This window comes from Calidris pugnax, unplaced genomic scaffold, assembly GCF_001431845.1.
Source record: "Calidris pugnax isolate Ruff unplaced genomic scaffold, ASM143184v1 scaffold18, whole genome shotgun sequence".
NCBI lineage: Eukaryota > Metazoa > Chordata > Aves > Charadriiformes > Scolopacidae > Calidris > Calidris pugnax.
The window spans coordinates 16946913-16969753 of NW_015090812.1; the positions used below are offsets into that span (position 1 = coordinate 16946913).

The 22841-nt window shown below is 36.4% G+C and overlaps 1 protein-coding gene across 6 annotated transcripts in view; it reads right to left on the minus strand.

Moving 5' to 3' along the window:
• Positions 1–4542: 4542 nt before the first annotated feature.
• EVI5 (ecotropic viral integration site 5) overlaps positions 4543–22841 on the minus strand; it is an 80658-nt gene continuing 62359 nt past the window's right edge. For 5 of the 6 annotated variants that reach the window (XM_014939242.1, XM_014939244.1, XM_014939241.1 and 2 more), the window contains one exon: positions 4543–5819. In XM_014939242.1, the coding sequence (XP_014794728.1) occupies positions 5514–5819 (306 nt within the window). In that variant the 3' untranslated portion in view covers positions 4543–5513. Of the gene's footprint in view, positions 5820–11378; positions 11389–22841 lie in introns of all 6 variants that reach the window. The other variant, XM_014939247.1, reaches the window with a different exon arrangement.

The following is a 22841-nucleotide window of genomic DNA, read 5'->3' on the forward strand; positions in this document are numbered from 1 at the left end:
GGACCAGGGGAGGTTCAGACTGGATATTAAGAAATTAGAGTTATTAAGCATTGGAATGGGTTGCCCAGGGAAGTGGTTGAGGCACCACCCCTGAAGGTATTTAAGACAGGTCGACATAGTCCTTAGTGACATGGCTTAGTTAGGTTGATGGTTGGACTAGATTATCTTAAAGGTCCCTTCCAACCTAGACAATTCTGATTCTGTGACATTGTATGGTGTGACCTGTGTGCTGCAGTTAGTAACCTTTATGATGGTCTTGTGTATGCGGTGGTCGTCGTGTGGCACTGCAAGAGCTGTGAGACTATACCAAATATTCTGTATCCCAGTGTGAAAAAGCCAAAAGCTAACCATCCTGAGTTGGCAGAGGTATGCAATTCATGTGAAATGTAGGTGATGGGGGCTGGAGATGGGCTTTAACAGAGCTGATCTAATGCTTCCCCCAAAGGGAGTGTGATATTCAAAGTGAAACACAAAAACCTGGTAAGATACAGTTGAATGCAATGGTTAATACATGATAATTACAGTGACAAAAGAGGGGAAGAAATAAATTAAAGGAGGGGTTTAAACTAGGGTGGGATTATGTTATTGTCATGCCTAAGACTGAAGAACTACTCCATGTTATTTACTGCACTTTCACAGCAGCTGCCTGATGTTACCATTAGAGCTAAGAAGACACCAGATGAAGCAGCGAAGGTGATGGGATGCAGATGAAATCTTCATGTTCAGAAGTGATGAGACACTTGGTAACAGGAGGAAGGATTTGAAGAAGAGGATTTGACAGGTTAGCTGCTTGGTATGTAGGGGAGGAGAAGCAATTTATTGCTTGTGGAAGTCAGGATTGGGAGAAAACAGTGAAGAGGGCGAGAAGCTGCTAGAGCTCGTAGCATTGTGCATTCTGTTGAGAAGTGCATCTTTATTTTTTTAATAACATTTTTGTAAATATTGAAATAGTTTTAACGTGTCCTACTTATTGTTTATTCCTTTCCTCTTCCCCCTTTCCCTCCTCTGGTATCTTGTCACTACCTTCTTTATGTTTGTCCTTGTGGCATAAACACGTGCTGTAAATATGCGAGACATGAAGCAGTGATTTTTTCAGCATTTTTTGGATCACTAAGGGAACCGAAGTAAATTCTGCTGCTCTCAGAGCAGATTAGAAAAGTTATGATCACTGTGAGCCTGAACTGATAGGTGACAGTAGGCTGGGATGAAAAGAGGAATTCCAGCTTTGGGAAGGAGTAGACCCAGAACTTGCCTCCACTGTGAATAGAAGAAAGTTAAATCAATGGGTTACAAAAATGTAGACTATGGAAAGTCGTCTCAGGAATTTCAGTTCTCATAGTGGGATGCTAGAAGTTTAAGTCACACAACATATGTTTTTCATAATTGAAAGGGAAGGTGTTAAACTGTTGTATCTTGGATCTAGCAGTTGTATCTTAGTCAATCCATGTCCGTGTATGCTTAGGCATGTATATGTTAGCATACTTTCTCTACTCTGAAGGTGGAACTTCATGCTATATAGCGATTATACTGAAAGTCGGTTTACCATGTAATTTTCATTCCATCATTCAGAATCTCTGGTCCTACAGGCTGCGTAAATGTATTTCACTGATTTTTCGTATGTTTTGAGTTAGTTTGTAAAAAAAAAAAAACAAAAAAACCCAAACCCCTCAGAGAATTACAAAAAATACATTGGTGCAATTATACTGATAGAAGTATTTCACAGAACAAAAATGAATATCAATAAATGCAGATATCCATTTGTTGATACATCTTTCCCCTTCCCTCTGAATACACATAGAGTCAGTAGCTGGTGCATAATTAAACATAACACTTTAGATTGTACTAACCCCTATTTTATAGGTTGCTGTTGGTTTTTTTTTATTTTAGTCTCCAGGACTAGCCTAATGTCTTTCCTAATAAGTTACATTATTTGGAGCCTCTACAGGTAAGGGAATTAGCAGCACATCCAGTCTAAAACATGGATATTTTTATGCTAACATATCTTTAGGTCATTCTAGCTTAAAATATAAATGTTGCATGAGTATCAAGTTCCAGTAAGTCACTGGCATGGTCTCTGATACAGAACACTAATTACATTACAGTGGAGAAACACGCAATTCCTTCTGTGTTGCAGTTCCACGAAAGGGCTAAGTATTGAATAAGTTCAATAGTACGAGATTTACAAAGTGGTTTTGTTAAATTTGTGCAAACCCCTATGTGGATATTTCTCTTAATCACTTTCGTAGCAACTTATTTTAGTTAGAAAAATATAGGAAATTTCACGTACAGTTGAAAATTTATTTTAGTGGAAAATACTTTGTGAATGTATTTTGCCAAAAAACATGACCAACATGAACAAATAGTTGTTGAGCTGTGGATGTAATACACGCTTCTTAAGTTCACAGATGCACTTTCTCCCAATTAGTCATGTTCCCGGTTTTTCAGAAATATTACAAGCTTCTAATACGTTAAATGAAGTACTTAAGTAAAAAGAGGTGTAATCATAAAAATCATTAAAAAAATCATAAAATCATATTAGGACCTAAAATATTCACTTCCTTAGCCTGGAGAAATAAGAAAATTTAAGGCTTCTCCAGCTAGTGAATATTTGATTATCAGATAGGGAAAGCAGAACCATTTTCACTACCAAACATAAAATGCAATTTACGTGGCAACTCTGTGTATAGAAGGCACCCCTCTTCCCAATTTCACCTGTCTTTTCAGTGACAGCACTTCCATATTCAAGAATCTAAAGTTTTCACGTTTACGTGCCTTTTTTTTTTTTTTTTTAACCTTATGCTCTTAGCATTCACATTGAGCTCTTACAGCCTGCATGTAAGACAAGTCTAAGAGAACAGCAATATTTGTTAGAAGGTCATTCAAGCAAGGTGATGATGTGTAGCCAAAGTAGTATGCTTTATTTATTGACATGTTAGTATATTAACTATGCTGTTGATGATTTGACATTATTCTGGTGCATATTCAAATTATAATACACATAAAGAGGTTAGTGTCATTTTTTGGCAGAACAGTTGCAGAAAAAGGAGGATGATTCTGAACAGCCTGCCTTGGGTTATATTCCTAGCATATTCTGTGCATAACTGTCTTCTGAAACTGCAGCACATTCAGTTATTCACCTTCATCACTAGAAGAGATGCAGTTAGTTGGATAAGGACTTTTGCTTTTCCCTTAATATTTTTATTTATGCCGTTATTCAGTAGCAGTATTTATTCTATTAGTATACTTTAAAACCACAAAAGTTCAGGAAATAACCCTTGCCAACTAATCTCATTTGCTATCACTTGAGCAGAAAGGCAGTTATTGCAAAATCATAACACTTCACTGTTCAAACAGACAGGATTTTTATGACTCTCCAACTGAATTTTGCTCCTGCCACTTATTACAGAACGTTACCTTTAAGAGAGACTTGCAGCTGGTATTGATGACAGGTAACAAGACATTTGTCACCTCTCCTCTTGGGGAACAACTATCCAGGTGCAAACATGAGTTACCAGATGCTCATTGCAAGGAAAAAAAAAAAATACAACCATTACTTGTTAGTGAACAAAAATGCTCCTGCTTTGGTTTTGCGTATATGAAGTTTCCAACAGGGATCAGAATCAGTCAGTTAATCCACCTCAGAGATGGCAATTTCCAGGGGCTATACTGGGAATTACATATTCACTGGTAGGATGTGGGAAAATTTTGGCAGAAATATTGAAGTTAGGTGCTGCAGAAATCAGTAAATTGGAAATTGTCCCCCACTTGCGTTAAGATTTAAATTAGCTTGCACCTGGGCAGGTGATACTGTTGAGAGGCCCAGAATGTGCTTCTTCCATGCAGCCTTCCCTGTCATTCTTTGAACATTTGTTATCTCCTCAGTTGTGCTTTCTTTCTGAGGACACATTCAAAATAAAAGTAAAGGAAATGCCTAACAGGACTAGCAGATGTGTCCAGCAGTATGCTTCCACACTTGCAGTTTTAAACAACTTCACTGCTTCTCATGGATAGCAAGACAGCCAACATTTGTGCTATCAGTACCAACTTGTGCATGGCTTTTTTTTTTTTTATTAATAGTTGCAAACATTGCTAGAAAAGAAGTCTTAAGAATTAATTATTTAAGTGGCAATAATAGCTGTCATTAAGAATATTCCTGACTAGAATGTGTCTGAGAGGGAAAACGTGAGTTTTCATATGACAACAGTTGAATATCTTGTTCTGTTGAAGAAGATAGGGCTGTCTTACCGGATCTCAATTTTCAGGAGAGTGGGAAAGGACAATGCTCAGCTCAGCTCTTACTTCTGTAGTGAATCACAGCTATTTGGTGACAATAGCTTATTTCCTAGATAGCTCTGCAATATAAAACTGTAAGATGACTGAACATATTTTTATGCACGGACTATACCTTCATTAGAACTAACTGTAAGACATGGATAATTTTTCACCTTCTTTGAACTACCACTCTAATCTAAAGCCAGCAAGTAACTGTGCAGTAACCAAGGGCTGTAGCTTAGAGGTGACTAAACAGTAAATGCTGCAACCTTGTTAAATCATGAAAAATTTATTTTCATTACATATACATGAAGGTAAAAGATTTCAGTCAATAGTGTTTTGAACAAGCATTTCTGACACAAACCTGTTAGTGTAGCTAGGCTGAAACTTAATGTAAAGTTAGTGTTTTGCTTTTATTTAGTAATTCATTTCTAGTGTGTATATACAGAATTCATTTTCCTGTTAGAATACCAGAGACAGTAATATTGCAACATTTACATTCCTCATATAAAATGGTGTAATGTACATTTTCAGCTTGGTGTAGATATATAAATATGTACAAAATAAACATTATCGTAATTAACATATTCAGACCAGGTATTATTTAGCAACACCAAAAGCAGATGCACATAGATTTAAGTGAAAATGGTGAAAAACACCTTTACAACATTAGTGACCATTATTTGCATATATGAAGTAGTACAGATAAAGGCTCTTTTTTCAAGCCTTCTGTGGGCATCCAATAACTTTAGTAAAACCAAAAGTAATCGAGAAGTATAAGATAATTTTATATATATATATGTGTCATGATCAGATGGTTTACTAGGGTCCATCTTGATCACAAATGGATAACAATGTAAAACATACACATTTGTTCAGAGCATAAAATATTGCACAAGAGCCATTTCTTTTGAGGAAAATAATTCCTGTGTTTGTGAACAGCAAAAATGGTTCTTAGGCATTAAAGAAATGATATATTTGCAGTTTCTAAACCAAGGAACATTCAGTAATACTGTCAGAACTGTCATCCATCAGCTTCTTCCCAGCCTGTTTTATGGCAATGGCATGTCATTAGCAAGATTTGGCAAAGAGAGAAGGCAGATAGACAGTACATGTATATATTTATCACAGGCCAGACCAGATCCAATAGTTACCTAAACCAACTGCTGAATAGTTTCAGTTACCTGACAATTTCACCCTTAAACAAATATGAAAGTCTTCAATGCTAGTCACAGTGATAATCACACAGTAGTAGAGTAAGATTCCATTCTTCTCTGCTTGGAAACCATCTTGTCTGAATTCCCAGTCTGAAGAGCACTCTCCTCAGTATCACTGTCACTGCTGTCTACAACTGTGTGATCCAAAGCCATCTGACCAGTCCTCCTGTGTAGATGAAAGTTCACCCCACTCTCCTGTATGGAGTTAGTTATAAAATCTTCATCAGAAGAATGAAATGATTCATCATCTCCTGTGAAATGGTTGACAATGTGAATCCCATCAAAAGTGGGTTGGTCTGAGAAGTCTCTCTGGCCTTTTAGACATTTGATCTGTTAGAAAAAGCAGAAGTTAACAGTTAACCAGAGCCGAAGGGTCCATCAGTAAAAAAACCAAACCAAAAAAAAACCCAAACAAAAACCAAACCCAAAACCACACCTAAAGAAACCCACCACATTTCCAAGAAATGTCTAATTGAACTCTTACTGGATTAAATTAAATGCTAGCAGTAGTAGATTTGATGATCACTTTAAAACTCAGATGAAATCAAAACAGAGTGACTTCACACTTCCAGGTGCCCAAGCAGAGACCTTGAAAGAACGTCTTAAATAGTACTTGGAATTTTCCAAAATTCTGCTTCCACCTCCAGAGTATTTCAGTTTTCAGGCTTAATAATCAAGGCATCTGGAATCACTAATGACAGATTCCTCCAGGCTATTTACTGCATCTTAATATCCCCATGAGGATGGTTTATAGTTAGTTTTCTAGATTGACCTATTTGTTTTGATGGCACTTTTGTCCTTCCCATCTTAACTTTTACAGCTCCATTCTTTCCCTTATTGCCTAACTTCTCACTTGACCAAAGCCCTCTCCCAGTCACAAAGAGCAGGGTCCTAAGTGAATATTGTCAGCTTCACTCAGTCACAGAAAGAAAACAAACAAATCAGAAAATATGCTTAGTTCTGTCTGTACTGCAAGATGAAGTGTCTTTTCGTTATCTAGTTCAGACCCAATGAGATTTCAGATCAAGAAGTATAAGAGAAACTTCTCTTTGTATGGCATAAATAGATTGTAGTTTCAATTTTAAGAGATTATCAACCAGGACAAAAATTATTGTTAGATCATGGACAGATAATTATAACATTTTATTTCAAAATATGCTGTGGAGTATTACAACTATTACAACCATGCATTCAAGCTATTCAAAAGTAAAACCTAAAGCTCTGAAGTCTGGCAAATTCCTGGGGTTATTTTTTCTGGAATTTCATTTTTGTTAGCTTTTAGTAGCAACTACCTCAGGGTCAGTTTGACAGTCTATATGACTATTAAGATAAAAAATCCTAAGGATTCAAAAAACAATTAAAAATATATTACAGAAACTTCCTAATGTCACTCTGGAAGCTTAAAAAGGAGGATGCACCAAGTGCTATTTTGTAAGTGATTTTTCAAAGTAACAGAGACCTGAAAAACAAGAAGAAAAAGCCTGAAGAGCTTCTTTACACAAATCTATTTTATGTTTCAGAAATCTGCAGCAATATTCACTTTGATAAATAAAAGATGCATGTAGGTCCTTGCTACTGACACCAATAGAAGATTTTACCTGTCCATTTGGGGGAAGAAAGAATCTCTGTACTTACCATGGGCTTGTGCAAAACATGAGAATAAAAAAAAGGAGTTGAAAAAAGATCACAAGAGTCATAATCATGCTAGAAGCCATCAAATCGGATGTTAACAGCATGTAAAAGCTCCAGCTTTTAATGTATATCAAAACGTCCCTGTTAGGAACATCGGTACATGCTGCAGATCTAAATCTTGGTGTAATTACACTTACTAATGTTAATTTTTTGCATTTTCTTCACATACAGGTAAGTGCAGTTGTTTCATAAGGAACTTGCTTGTGTAGTGGCAAGCAAAACAGAAGGTTCCACACTTGTACAGCAAATCTTTGATGCAAGCAAAATCAGTGTATGCCAAATATTAGGTACTAGACAGAACATGTATCTGGAATAAATACTTTTTACTAGCTTATATGCCTAGATACAGAAAACCTGATACAGAGGTTCTTGTGTTATTTAGAAATACTATCCCTAAAAGTATCCTGCAATACGATCAGATTAGCTACCACATGAAGTTTCCAAAACAGCTATCAATTTTAGTCACTAAGAAAATAAAAACACAGAAAAACAAAATGAAACCCAACAATTTCTCTCCACCCTCACCACAGAAAAAAAAGCTCTGCTGTACAAGTGACTACGAATTTCATATTAGAGTAAGAAATTATATGCTTTTAGGTCTGCACAGCTAAGCCATTGGTTCACCTGAAATTATAAAGCTGATATTCAATGTTAGTTGTTTTGAACATTCAGAAAGCCAAGCCAATGACCTCAGCTGTTTTCCTTAAGAATTTAACACGATACCTTTAGATGAATATATTTAGGTAACATGACAAAATCATGGTTTTAGGCAGTTGCCTTTCCAAACACCAAATGAGAATCTGTGGAAAATGCTGTTGGTGAAAAAAATAATGAATAGACACAGCCTTTGCCAATTCCTAAAGTGAGTCTGGGAAAACGGTGTATTGTTATCTTTTGTTATTCTAATGAAAAGATGCACAATCTCTGACCTTCCAGAAATAGTACTTTTGACCTGCATCTTTACACTTGCTTGCCCTTTTTCTCAAGTACTCCTCACATCCAAGGGGAACCAGACTGCTAGAAAGAAACATGATTGTACTGTCAAGAATATAAGCAACAGGTCTATCATTGGTCATATAGTTCTGTAAGTTCTCTGCTTGAAAAATCTCAGCCAGAAGCACAGACAAACACTAGCATAGAATTTGTTTGTATTATGGGGATCAACAGGCTGGATAGCAAGAGGACACTGGAGTCCCGACATACAGGAGGCTAAACAGGAATCAGTGGTGTCCCCAAGCAGTGACAAAGGCTAACAGCGTGCTAGGCTGTATTGACAAGGGCATAGCCAGTACATCATGGGAAATGGTTCTCATCTGGCACTTGTTAGACTGCATCTGTCCTATTCTGCACTCTGTACCTCACTCCTTCCTCAGTACAAGACAGTCATGAGTACATTCAGTGGGGAAGCACCAAGACAATTAAGAGGTCCATCTTGAAGTAGGAATAAGCTCCTCCATCTTGAAGGAGCTTATGCCTTAAGATAACAGAGAACTAACTGGCTCTTTACTGAAATGCATGGCAGGAGAGAGACTGATCATAACACAAACCACAAGGTTGTGTTTGAACACGAAAGGAAAATAATTGCTATCAGGAATTAGAACAGATTGTTCAGAGACTGCAGATTCTCAGTGAGTTTTAACACCCAACTGACAAAGCCCTGAAGAACCTGCTTTGAATTCAGTATCAATCCTGTTTTCAGCAGGCAGCTGGACTAAAGGCCTTCCGGGGTCCTTTCCAACCTGTAAGACAGATCACAATTCAGTGAGATGTGTGAAAAGAATGGCCAGTGGGATGCATATTACTGCTCTTACGGCAGCCATTTTGAGTTTGAGAAACTGAAATACTTTGTGCCTGTCAAAATTACTGCACTTCTTAAAAATGTAAACGCTGTCATTTGAACCCAAATGCCTTTACATTGTGTCAGTACGTTAATTTATCACAAAACTTAGTCTGCAACAGAATGTTACTTTTATTTGACAATCAGAAATCTGTCAATTTAATCTTGAAAATACGTAAACCAAGTTGTTCTTCTACTGAAGGTAGAATCTGATTTGCATATTTTAATTTTTTTTCTAAACATGAGTGTCAATGAAAGCACCTAGTCTTCAAGAATTTAAAAGTATCCAACAGAATAGGTTGGGAAGAGCTCCGCACTACTTTCAGTTTTGTATAGTTTCAGAGTTAAAGATACTTAAGGGGCATCTCAGTCTAACATTTGTTCAGGAGCATTTCTGAAAGAGCCTGATTATCTTGCAATTTCTGTTGCAGCAGAAAGGCTTTGTAAGGCTTCTCAAAGCATTTGGAACAGCTTGTAGACAGCATGCACTCCAATGCAATTACATACCAGTGGCTAATGCCAACTTATTAAAATATAAAGTTTTGTACTCTCACATAACTTGGCAATCTAGCAAAATTTCTCAGAGAAAAGCAGCAGCTTTTTTCAAGATGGGAACATAGGAAGTGTCCTATTGGCTCAGGGCAATTTTACATCAGCCTAATAGTCTGTCTCCAACAGTGACAATAGGACTTTCTTGTTGTTTTGTTTTTAAGGGAAAGCATGTGAATATGACCATTTTTTGCAATTCATTCCCTTCATATTCCTAAGACCCCACTCACTGGTCCAGAAACTGTTGTAGCAGATATGAGAGTGCACCTTCTCCTAGTTGTTTCAGTATCCATTTATAGACCGGTTGTCCATGACTGATGATTGTTTTTTTATTTGCTGTCTACCTCCACAGCTTCCTGCACCAGTAAGTTCCAGAAATTCCTTTATTTGTTTTAAACTTATCTCCTGCTTATTTCAGGAATTGCCTCTGAATTCTAGTAATGCAGGAACAAGTGGTGAAAGGCAGCTCCCCAGTCATGATTCTGAAACTTACATCATAATGCCTTGCTCAGCCTTCTCTGTAACACAGATGAGCCTGAAGCCTTTTTAGCCTCTCAAAAACAGACAGTGCTCAAGACCACTGACCATTTTAGTTGCCTTTAACTTCCCCACAGACCTTTTTTAAACTTTCTACATCCATCTTGAGGTACGAAGACCAGCCCTGCACCAAGGTTCTGTAATAGCAATATAAAACCTGTTATTTTGTTTTTAAAATACTTCCTATTGATGCCCAACATTGTCTTTGTCTGTTCTGGCTGCTGCTGCACACTGAGCCAATGATGTCAGAGGACTCTCAGCAACACTTCTAAAATACCTTTCCTGATTTGTAACTACCAGTTCCGTGTTTGCCATTGTGTAGGTATGGCTTAGATTATGCAAGTGATGAATTACCTTATTAATATTGAAGCTCATCTGTCACTTTTTTAAGAGAGATTTCTTGAGATTCTTGCCATCAGTGTTTTATTTGACCATAGAAAAAAAGTTTCAAGTAGGAAGTAAAGCATTACACCAGATCTTGTCATTCATGTAGCTAAGCATATCAAGATAATGGGAAATCCAGCTAAGGACTTGGGAGGGGAAGGAAGGTTTGGTGGAACCCAAACACCACACTATGAATAACTCCCCCCAAACCCTAGTTCTACTCTGTCCTTATTCCACCTGAAGGAAAAAGCCACTTTTCTTGCAGTAATGTTGAGCAGAGTATACTTACGTCCCAAGGCCTGTCAATTCTGTGGCTCTTTTGTACAAAAAGCCAATATTGGTTAATTAGTCTCAGTTTTGGGTTTGGCCCTCCTTCATGTGAAGGGAATCAGATCTCTGTCACCCTGACAAGTGACACTGAGGTGAACCTTAGCTTTTTTCTTACTGCTTCATTTTTGCAAGAATCTCAATCTGATCACATCTGTTAAAAAACCAGGTCTGGTAAACCCACATGTTTTGCTTTTAATTCTCAAAACCAGGTCATATTGTCTAGATGACTGCAGCTTCAACCCAGTTTTCATTACAGCACGTTCATATGATCTTTAGGACATTCCAAAGACTTAATAACATTATATGACCAAAACCTATGCCATCATTATCCCTTCAAAAGCCAGCTGAATCAAGAACAGAATCTTAATGTTTTCATTTAGACACCTTCTTGTACATAATGAGTTCAGCATTTTAAAGACAAACTGGATGTCCTACTGGTCACCATATGAAGACTTTAATTTTACATACTCTTAACAGGTAACAGTGTACTTTCACAAGGTCAGTAGAGCTGAAGAAAGGCTAACAATCAGATCCTAGCACCTCAGAATAAACTTTCTTACCTGATGCTGACTGCCTCATCAAGCCAGGCATGAAGGGAGAGACAGTAAAAAGAAATTTAGAAGTTATAGTACAATTCAAAAGTTCTTCCATATTAAATCATAGAATCATATAACAGTTTGAAGGGTGCTAGTCAGGTGCAAGCAAGTTATATTTCTAAGCCACTTTGTTTTTTAAAATAGAGAACATATGTAAATTTTCCAAGTGGTACTTTATGAAAGAGTTCTACTTGAGCTCTGGGTGACATTTTTATGTTGTAATCTGGGAGGTGTTTTTAAACACCTAAACACCTAAAGCTAGGAATTCGGTGGTGGAAAGAAGTCAAACTAAAAAGTTACTTTCTACTCCCTTTAAAAGGCTTCAGTAACTAAGTCCTGAAATTTACTCAATTCTGATGTAGTAAAGAAGAATTTTAACAAAGCTTGCCAATAAACAATCTACTCACAGTAAGATAAGCAAGCAATACACAAGTGAGAGCAGAATATGATAAAAATATGACCACTGTCTTGGGTGAATGAAATCGGGTTTGACAGAAAGTATGTTAAATGTAAAGAATAAACATACTGAGTTCTCAATGCTTTTACTTACAGCAAGAGGAATCTAAAAATCAGAGTTCCCTCTTTATTTGTCTCCACCCTAGTAACAGTAGGAAGCCTTAGTAAGATTTCCTTCTTAAAAACCAAACATGATTCAAAGAAAAACTAGAATGTTGCTGAAAGTATGATCTAACCATGTTTAGCTGAAGAGAAACAAGTCATAAGCATTTTCAAATACCTCTCCTGTTATTCAGAAAAACAATTGTCAACATGGAAAGAGAGATTTAAAAGTCACAATCTAATTACAAGCCAATTAGAAGTATCAGTTATGATCTACAAAATTGTAATCACATTTAACATGAATAAAAGCAATTTAAGTTCTTAAAATTTTCTAGGACTGATGGTCCACAGCATCTAATGGGATCCCTTGTAATACCTAGCAGTTCACTACTACTTACTGGTGACCCTCTCCCACTGTGATGAGATCACTTCAGTTTAAGACATATGGTACCGCTTCTTTAAGAAAACCCCCAGTAACTTCTTTTGGAAAAGTGCTTAACTCAGAAAATTAAGCAGCTGCAGTATCTCAGGCTGAATTAATCGAAAAGACATTGCCATTTGGGAGACAAATATCTGCCCAAATATTTAAGTCCAGTAGGTAGTACAATGCAGAAGCATTTCTGCATGCACACACACAAAGAGGGAACAATGTTAAGGCTGCAGACCTTTACATGCTACTTTTTCACATCCATGAACACAAGCAACTCCTTAAATATCTTAAGCTCTCTGAAACCCGTTTTTAAATACACGGTTATACTTCCACAGTGAGCATATTCATACTGAAACCATCGCAACATGAACACTGCGCAAATGGAGACATGAGCCAAACAAATAGTTGCAGAAACTAATATTAGCAATCCATCATCTAAACCAATTCTTAGTGAGTTTAATGGCTGTACAGCTACAATGCAAATAGGGTTTCTAAACTTCCCCAATAAAATCAGCTTCCTTATATGAAAGGGACTGCTAGGCATGCATTGTGTCAGGCTGTATCAGAGCATTTTAATGAAAGCCATTGCTTATTCATCTTTGAAAAGTCTGGGGTTTGAAAAAAAGCTTAAATATGGTTTAATATGTCCTGCAAGAAAAAAAAAGTTTAACGCAAAACCAAACATTCTTAATTTTCCTGAAGCATGAGACAGTTTTTACCCAAACATGTAGATCGTATGCAACAGAGGATAGTCTTTTGAGAGCTCCCTCACAACTCGTATAGCTCTCAAGATTACGTGTAAAATAAGTCAACAATACATATTGCACATAATATGACAGAATTCTTTGTTTCAAAATGGTGACACATTCTCTAACAAATTTAAAAATAAATTTGAAGATATGCTAAATTAGAAATGTGTTATCATTATAACTGGATTAGGACAAAGCTCAAAGTTGTGGCTTTTATTTCAGTGTCAGTGAATTTCCTGTTTCACTTCAGTTAACATTAAGGTTCTTTTCTACAGCCATAGCTATAAATGCAGCCATAATTATGGTTATTAACTTGTAAATAACAGCCGTGAGCAATGCCAGACAAGGGTCATTCTTGAAAATTACTTATGATTCAAGAAGCCCAAACCAACCAGATGCTGAATCCAGGAATTCCTATATACTTTGCTTGCTCCCATTACCCAATCACTGTTGTGCCTCCAGAGGAAGGGGCCCTAATATGAAAGAATTCTGTTTGAAAGAAAACAGTTCTAGGCAGATGGGAAAGGGATCTGCAGCATCAGAAGTATCCTTAGTAGAGAAATTCAGGAAATAGGTTACATCTTCATTTATTGATTTCACACAGTTGTCTTTTTTTTCTCCTTTTAAATTTAAAATATTAAGATTAAAACTCTTCCAAAACAACTTTGAATCTTCTTAGATTTCCTAAAGATGATCTGCTTCAGCTTGATATCTAACTAATTTTGAAATTGATACAATAGACCATTCTCAAATAGGAAATGTTATTATGCTGTTCTCTTTATTGCTCCTTTGTCTGAGATTTAATTTTGTGTCAAAATTTTAAAAATTCCAGAAAATTAGCTAGATTTTGTTGAAATCACGTTGTTCAACACATTCTGATGGGCTGTTGAAAAGTCATGGAGGTAAGGAAGAAAGTGAATACATTTAAAAATGCATTAAAACACGCTGAAAAACTATTTCAGAGTTTTACTACAACACTAAGATGGTCAAAAATATTTTTTCCCTTTGCAGTTCACCTAAACTACAATTATTAAAACTTAGCCTCAAGTGGTCGGGAGTGGGGGTTTAACACAAATTTGGGGTTTAGCACATTGGAATCACCATTACATACCTTTGTGACCTGTCTTTGCTTTTGCCTTTTCCCCAACCGCCAGAAGTGATGTTCGTAAGGCAGTATTCAAGATATTAATCAGAGACTAATTTAACAAATTAGACTACTCAAGCAAAATCAAGCAAACTGAAATTGCTGGTACTGTGACTTAAGAAAGCAGGAAATGTCTTGATCGTGCTTACAAATCACATGCAGTGAGAACATTTCAAAATCTGTATGCAAAATTGCTTCCTTTGCTGAGTAGTTAATAAATCACTATTAAACATTTCATTTATCATGGAGCTTAATTTATTTTTTTCTAAGATACAGCTTTGTCTTTGATATCCTTTACACGTGGAAATACATTTCCTCATCTAAAACGTTTCACCCAGCAGAAGTTTCAGTCAGATAAACAAAATGCTGATTTTTAGGGAGTCTAGCAACAAGCTTTGAGATGAAGTTGTTAGCCAGGCCTTGTAGGAAAAGCCAAGCTGCACTCCAGCATACTCAAGATCTTAGCACATTTGGCCATTTATTTTGGACTGAGTTTAGCATGACTAAAACAGGAAACCTGCACAATCAACAACAAACCCTGACCAGAGATGATGATTCTAGAATAGTACAAGTTCAGTGGTTTCTGTAAAAAGTATTTCTAAAGAATATAAACTATAAAATAGTTTCCTAAAGAAAATTAGCTCTGCTTTGAATGGATGAGCTCAGAGCTGTATTTGCTACCTCCTAGCATTAGCTGATCTGTCCCCCAAACAATTTTATAATGCTCATACCAAGATAAAAATCAGTTGACAGAAATTCTTAGAGGACTTGGTAGAATATTTGGCTCCTTATTTTGAAGTGTAATAAAATGAATCTTAGAGAAAAGTTAATTTGATTTTTTTAGGGTTTTTAGGACAAGCAGAAAGAAGCAGATAGAGAAAATTAATTTTCTTGATTAATTTCAGTATGGTAGAAGGGTTCAGAGATTTGCAGCATAACAGTGGTAGGAAGACTGATCTGTCCATATTCAATTGTCTCCAGGGCCTTATAGGTGTCTGAAGTTTTTGATCCGCACTGTCTCAAAATGGTACAACTGTTTCTAGAGTTAATAAATTGAATTCCATCTAATGTAATTGCAGTATGATCTGTCCACTTGCCACTTGTTACAGCAATTGCAGCAAAACACCTTGAAACAGGCAACAGAAGCTGATCAGAAGTCAGAGCAAGTATTAAACTCCAGGCTTGATAAGCCTAGTGTGGGCCCAAGCCAGAACAGCAGAGAATAACAGTATACGCAAATGGACCTAGGCTGCTTATTTTGGTTGTACCAATATGGCTGCTGTTCTTAAAAGATCAAAACCCAAAGAGTCTCTGGACTGAGACTTCATTGTTGTTGGTTTGGGTTTTTTGGGGGGGAGGGTCATCTATAGTGGGATTAAAAGCAAATTATGAAGTAATACAACATTAGATTGATCTGCCCAACTCATCAGTAACTCTTTGGAATCCAAGCTCACATATGTGATTAACTATTAAATTCTCCTGTTTAAGGAAAGGATTATTTTTGGTTTTGAAAGTTGTACTTTTAAAATAATGTCCCAGAGTAACAGTTGATACAGAACCTGAAGTAGTTATCTCAAGTGAACTTTGCTGACGGTATAACTAGACAGAGTTCAAACCATTGCAGAGTTTGAGCAATGGTTTGTGAAAAGCAAAAGAGCAGCAAGAAATTGCCAAAATTAAGCCATTTAATGCTTCTGAGTTTAATAGTACTTAACTATTTGCCTTCTGTTTTAAATTGCCAGCTTCTGTAAGTCATATTCAGTCTCACAGTAATACAAGGTACTTTACAAAATTCCTATAGGTGTCAGGAAGTTTAAATAAAATCTGAAATAGTTGTGCTATTTATTTTGCTCTGAATGTATTGTTACATTTCCTGACTTAAATTTTTATTAAAAGTGTTTTTTCAACATTATCAGTTAGAACACTTGAATCAAAAGGAAATGTGATGTTAAATGTATGTTGTATATCAGTTTTACCATAGACAAGTCTGCTGTATTGTAAACGTGACAAAGATTAAAACTACCAACAAGTGTTCAGACCAGAAGGTTTCCAGTGAATCAGAACAGGAAACCAATAAAGCGATCAATGGGAGGTCATGACTTTTTGATCACTAAACTATATGGTTAAAGAATCTGGTTTTGATCTAGTGTCGTGTAATCAAATCAAACTTTGAAGTTCTGTATCAAATATGCAATTGAAATAGCAACAGTATTAAGGAAGTACCCAACTTTTAAACTATTTTCAAAAGAAATCAGTCTTTGAAAACTAAGTAAGATTTTATCTACTGAGGGAATTTTTCTAAGATCTCACAAGTCTGTTGTAGTGAGACTGTATGCAATTCCCCAAAAAGTTCTAACTTAGCCCTGAGAACTTTCTATAAATAGCTAGTTAGTAGGTAGAAGGAAAATTCCCAGAAACTCTTCCTACAAGAAGTTCTAATGAAAGTGTTTATTTGGAGTGAGGACATGGCAACAAAGTATTTTAAAACACTCAATCACACTCAATGTACTACACTGTAGTGTGATCACACTCAATGTACTACAATTATTATATCCAAGGAACTACCTAAATTTCAATGTTCCTTCTCCCTAGAGCATGCATCTATAAATACAAAAGTTACTGAAACCTCAAGCATTAACTAGAATGTACTGGCTGATAGAGACTGAAAACGTACCCATTAAGGGCAACAGTTACAGGAAATGATCATTTCGCACTTTTACTCTGTCCTTCTAAAGCAGGAGTTAAACTCAGCATTTTTAAATGGACTAAGTAACATTTCTTTTTGCCTCTGATTGCAATAATTACTTCTATCTGTGCTGGCTGCCATTCTGAGAGTGCTAAAAGAATTTTAGGAGGGGTTTCCACCACATTTCCACTGTTTGCCCCACTTATATTCAAATAAATTTGCAGAGACATGTTACAAGCATGTTATGTAGCATTTCTCTCCTGAGCTTGTTTCTCATATAGCAACCATACACAGGTGCCAACTAACAAAATGTTTTTGCAAGGAAAACTACTCACATAAATTCAAACCAGTAGAACATCAATCCCTATACTTTTCAATTCCCAAAACTTGATGTATAGGCAGAAACATAGGATTTATCCTGACATGGCTCTAATTATACAGCAGACAGATCATGCAGCTTTAAAACTTGAGCATTATTGCCATGATAATGAAATAACTTTATCTATAATCAGTTTCCTCGCTTTGGCAATCCAGACAGCCATACTAAGGCCCTGTTTAGAGTTTAAGTATAGCTAGCTATATTCATCCAGTGCTGCAATCAAGAACTAGTACATTGCTTAGCAACACAGATCTGCAGCTTTGATGCAGTAGGACAGTTAAAAAAAAAAAGGGGGGGGGGGAAGAGGGAGGGGAAGTGTTTGGAAAGAGAACAATCACCATCTTCATTTATTTTATCACCGAATATAATCTATTCATTGTGGCAGTGAAACAGTTAAATTCCTACCTAAAACTGTTGCCCTCATGAAAGTGAACAAAGTGGTATCTGTTCTCTTTGAGGACAGACTACATCACTGTCCTGGTTATACTGCTCACATTTAGAGGTTTCCTTCACTCTGAAGAGACGGAAGATATTTTGTTGATGGTGGTGTTAATGGGGAAAGGGAGAGGAATTGATCTTACCTGACACAAAGATGGAGTTTGTGGCCAAAGATTTGTGGAATGGAGTACCGTCATTATGGAATCAATCGTACCTTTTTGGGCAAGTGTAGTACGTCTGTGTTAATTACACCATGAACACCCACTCAAAATTAATTGAATTACAACTGATGTTCATAAAATATACAGGGATTCCACTGTGCCATAACTAAGCAATCAACAGGCAGAAGTGTTAAGTCAGAGATTCCAAAGCTAGTTATTTTATTAAGGGCAGAAACTAAACTGGAGAAAGTTGTTGGAGAATTAAGACTCCCAATCTGTTCAGCCTCACACTTCTGTAACAATCTTGGTATTATCAAGCCGGTAGAACATCTCTGACTCTCAAGGACAAGCTATATTAAAGGAATAAAGCAATTCACTTTTCTAAAGCATACAGTATATATTTAACTATCCTTTGTAGACAAAGCTGCTACATTAGATTGGGTGTTTGCAAACCACATGACCTCACAAACGCTATCTTATCACATCACAGGTTCCTCAGACTGACCACAACCACTTAAATCAGGCTCTGCCAGCACAGAGGCTCTGTAACTTTGACACGTACTAGTAAAGCAACTACATTTTTAGCTGTCCAGCAGCCGTGCAAGAACTTTACTTGTGGGGAGGAAAAAATCTGATGGTCTCTTGTCCAACTGTGCTTGCAAGATACGGTAAAAGAAAAGCACATGATTTATTGTGCTATAAACTTCCACCACAAGTTGAAATGCTTACTTTGTAAATCTGAGGGCTAACATATTTCCTTTCAGGGACAACATCTCTTATCAAGTAAGAAAACATTTATGGAGCGCCACATGTTTTGAAAGCATTTGTCTAGCAAAACAAACTATTAGAAGATGTTAATGTGATTCTAGTCAGTACTGAGAAACAAGTCCTTTGCAAGAGTTAATATAATACTTTTAACGAACTTTACAGTTTTAGTGAGAACTATGAAGTGAGAACAATGTAAAAATTGATTGAAATAAATCCCACAAAGATTAACTGGTTTTATGAAAACAAGCAAAATGACAATTGCCAAGAGACAAACATACATCTGCCCATGCTACATGGAAAGCAAACAGTGCAGTCTTCCTAGAAAGAAAGTGGGGGAAAGTAAATTGGCAAGAAATTGAGCGAAAGAGCACTGTATCTAATTATAAATTTTACAGAAAGAGTACTAGGCCTTTTTAGACTTGCTGTTCTCTCCTTAGTTCTGGTGGAAGAAATGTTACCTATTTCTGCTTCCACTGTACCATACTGATTTAAGATGATTAGCTAATAATAATTAAAAAAAAAAAAAAAAAAAACAAAAAGGCAAGCATATCACATTTAAAAGCACAAGTTGAGGAGGTTTTGTAAGTCTTCTCCTCCAAAAGGAATTTTTTTAATAACACATTGGAAGAACTCAGGCAGCTCTGAAGTGGGCAGGGGCTGGCAGGGGTGGTCACCAGCGTGTCCATCCTGAAGAGGCCATACTGATTTAAGATGATTAGCTAATAATAATTAAAAAAAAAAAAAAAAAACCACAAAGGGGAAATAATTTGGCACCTTTTAAACACAGCTTACCTACCATGCCAGTTTTCCAGTTTTTGATATTTAAGACCAAAGGAACTATTATCATGGTTTAAACTTTCCTCCTGTGTAGTGTAGCGCACTGAATCTTATTTAGGTGTTGTATTATATGGCCTATGTAGATGATGGTTTTTTTTTTAAAATCCTTCACACTTGATGGCTACTGTTTACTTTCCCTTCTCCATTTTACTTTCAGCAGTAAAAGCCTAGAAAGCTAAACGAAATTGCAAAATGTATCCCTAATTCAGCCATATTATCAATTACTCCTTTGGTGATAACTTATGCATTATTTATCCTCAAAGTAATTACTTAAAGTGTCTTGAATTTTATTTACACAAGCAAAATCTTTTAAAAGCGTAGTATTTAATCTCCAAATTTTATATCTCTTTTCATTAAGCCTTAAAATGTTAGCTCACCAGGAGCAAGATCAGACCATGAGATAACACCTGTATCAGAATCTTACTGACTGCATTAGGTTCTTAAAACGTAATATCAGATCTACCCCTAGAAAAACTGTATGTATGTGGGAATGGAACTGTAAACTAGTGGTCCCTACTTCTTTGACTAGCCATCAAGTTTTCAGATACTGAAAATGGGAGATACTTTAAAAAAAATCTCCCCCTTTCTGCATTGTCAATATGTAAGAATTCAATAATCAGAATTTATCTTGAAGTTACTGTTCTGGCCTTTTAAAGCCTCAAAAAATATTTTGGTGAAATAATAATGCTCCAGTCATCTGTCACCTTGTTCTTTTTCCATAAGCCATGCTGAAATATTGCTAACATGGGCAGTTTGCAGAGTTTTCTAACCACTGGAAGTGTGCCACACCAACATCAGGACTTCGTTTCTCATTCAAATACCAGAAACAGTCTTGTTAGCAATCTCATCCTTGAAACAAATCTTTAAAGCAATTATTTGTTAAAAGTATATCTCATTACAGAGGAACCAGCACCATATTCTGTCTCTGACATTGGTCAGTGCTGGGGAAAGAATGTAACAATAGGCAAGTATGTTGTGCTTTCCCAGAATGTTCTTCTCAAACTCCAGCAAGTAGCCCATGTTTAATTATACATATGACATCTCTGCATCTCCAGGTTGTTGGGGTTTTTTTCCCCTATGAACAAGTCTCCTTGTCTCTAGAGGTCTGAAACCTTATATCTGGAAATCTTTTTTTAACCTAAGAATATAGATCAAGAGGTGCCAGGATTATAAGGAATAATTTGTATGTCAAAAAATGCCAAATAATTTAAAAAAAAAAAGAAAAAGAAGGCATCACTAAGCTCTGAGTATTTTTCCAGTGCTTCTGATCTAAAGAAGAAACACTGGATTCCTCAGGTATAGGAAAACATTGTTAAAGATGGATTTTAAAGAGATATCTTCAACATCCATATTCCTGCTTCCTAAGGAAAAAATACATGCTAAGTGAAGGAAGAACTAAGTTTCTGCATGTTGCTTCCCCCCTTCATAAAGCTGTCCCCTAATGCAGACAGCCAGTACATAGTAGAATCATAGCCTTATGAAATAATGCCTCCACAATCCCAAATTGTAGAGGCAACTTGCTTTTGTGGACTTGAACACATATTAGGCAGTATTTAGCTTTTAATATGAAAACTGTCATAAGATTAAAACAAACTTGCATTTGAAATACTGTAGTAATATAAATAAGAAACTGAAATTTAACAGCAAACTAAACTCATTAAAGCATTCCAAGAGACACAAAAATCAGCTAGCAGTATGACACACTTTACAAAGTTTCATCTGACATGCAATTTAAACTTAAGCATTTCAGTCCTAAATCATAAAGTCTGTAAGGCTGGAAACCACTTGCTTTGTCTCCAAAGGTGTCTTGTGGTCTGCCAGCATAGTTTGTGGGTAAGCATGTCAATTCTAATCTTTTGTACCACTCCTGTAATCTAGGTAACACATACAAGCCTTGCAACATCCAACAGGAAGCAGAGACAGCTGCTGTGTAATATATATATAAAGTGACTGCATGTACAGAGGGGTAGTGCATGAAATGCAGAACTTTAGCAGTTTATAAATCATTTAATTCCTTTCAGTTTTAATTGAAAGTAAAGAGTGGCAAGCTACAAAAGATCTCCTCCTTTTTTTCCCCAGTATGTGATTTATGTTGAAACGAGTAGCAACTAGTTCAAGATTTATCTTCATTTTTCTTAAATCTTCAACTTAATGGAATATTGTAATAGTCTAAACTTTCTATGTATTCTTTTCCATGTGCAGTAACTGCTTTACTTCAGTACTGCCTACTGAAGTAGGATACTCTCTTGAATAGGAAAAATGTTTCACAAATAGGGCTTTCACTTCACCTTTCAGTGTGTAACCAAAGGCAACTTCTATGAAGTACTAGCACTCCTTGTGCAGCCTGACAGGTATGTAACGCACAGTACAAATCCTGCAGTGCCTGTATAATCATGCCATCTATGTTACATCAGTTAAAGTACACTGACTGTAAGGTCAAGCAACAGGGTACAATACTCGCCAGACCTTATTTCTCTTGTACTAGAGACAGGGCAACCAAGCTTGTGCACTTACTGACGAGTAACGAAAGTTGCTTCGCAGAAGCTGCAGCCTGTCAGGGCTGCACAACTGAAAAGCATTTTTGTTTTAAGTCCTACTAAGCTAGAAGTCACGAATGCTGTAGAGATAGCCTTAGGAATGGAAGGAAAATAGAGCAAGAAAGAAAGGTGGAAAAATTTCAATTAATTAATTTAATGGTAATAGGACACAAATTTCTGAAGAGGCAAGCAGAGTGTCTAAGTGCATATTAAAAGCTCTGGAAGAAGTTTACATCATGACTTCCTGTTTCAATCTGTGACAACCCTCAAAATTTCAGGTTTTCACACTACTTTCAGCCTTCAACAATAAAGCCATAAGGTATAAGCATCTAACAACTTTGTGCCCAATAAAGCAACTCAGACAATAAGGAGGAAAGGAAATGCAGCACTAGCTTTTCACAGGATTAGCTACTGGCTAACTAGGAATACTGCAGTCTGACTCTCCTTTCATTACCAGCTGTTCTTCAAACAGTAGATTGTGTAAAAGATTAAAGGATAACGGTCAGTAACTTTCTAGGGAATGACCATAAAAATGGCTGACATATTTACTAAAGTTAAAATTGCAAGTTAATAATCATTGATCTAGATGTATGTGAGCTCTGAGTGAAGTTCGGTATGAATTCAGCATTTTAGATAATAATGTAGTTTGTGTTACGTATTTTGACTCTAACCCATATTTTATTACTTAAGTCTGTACAAAGAAAGAGCTGCACATGAGTAGATCTAAGATGGTGTGAATA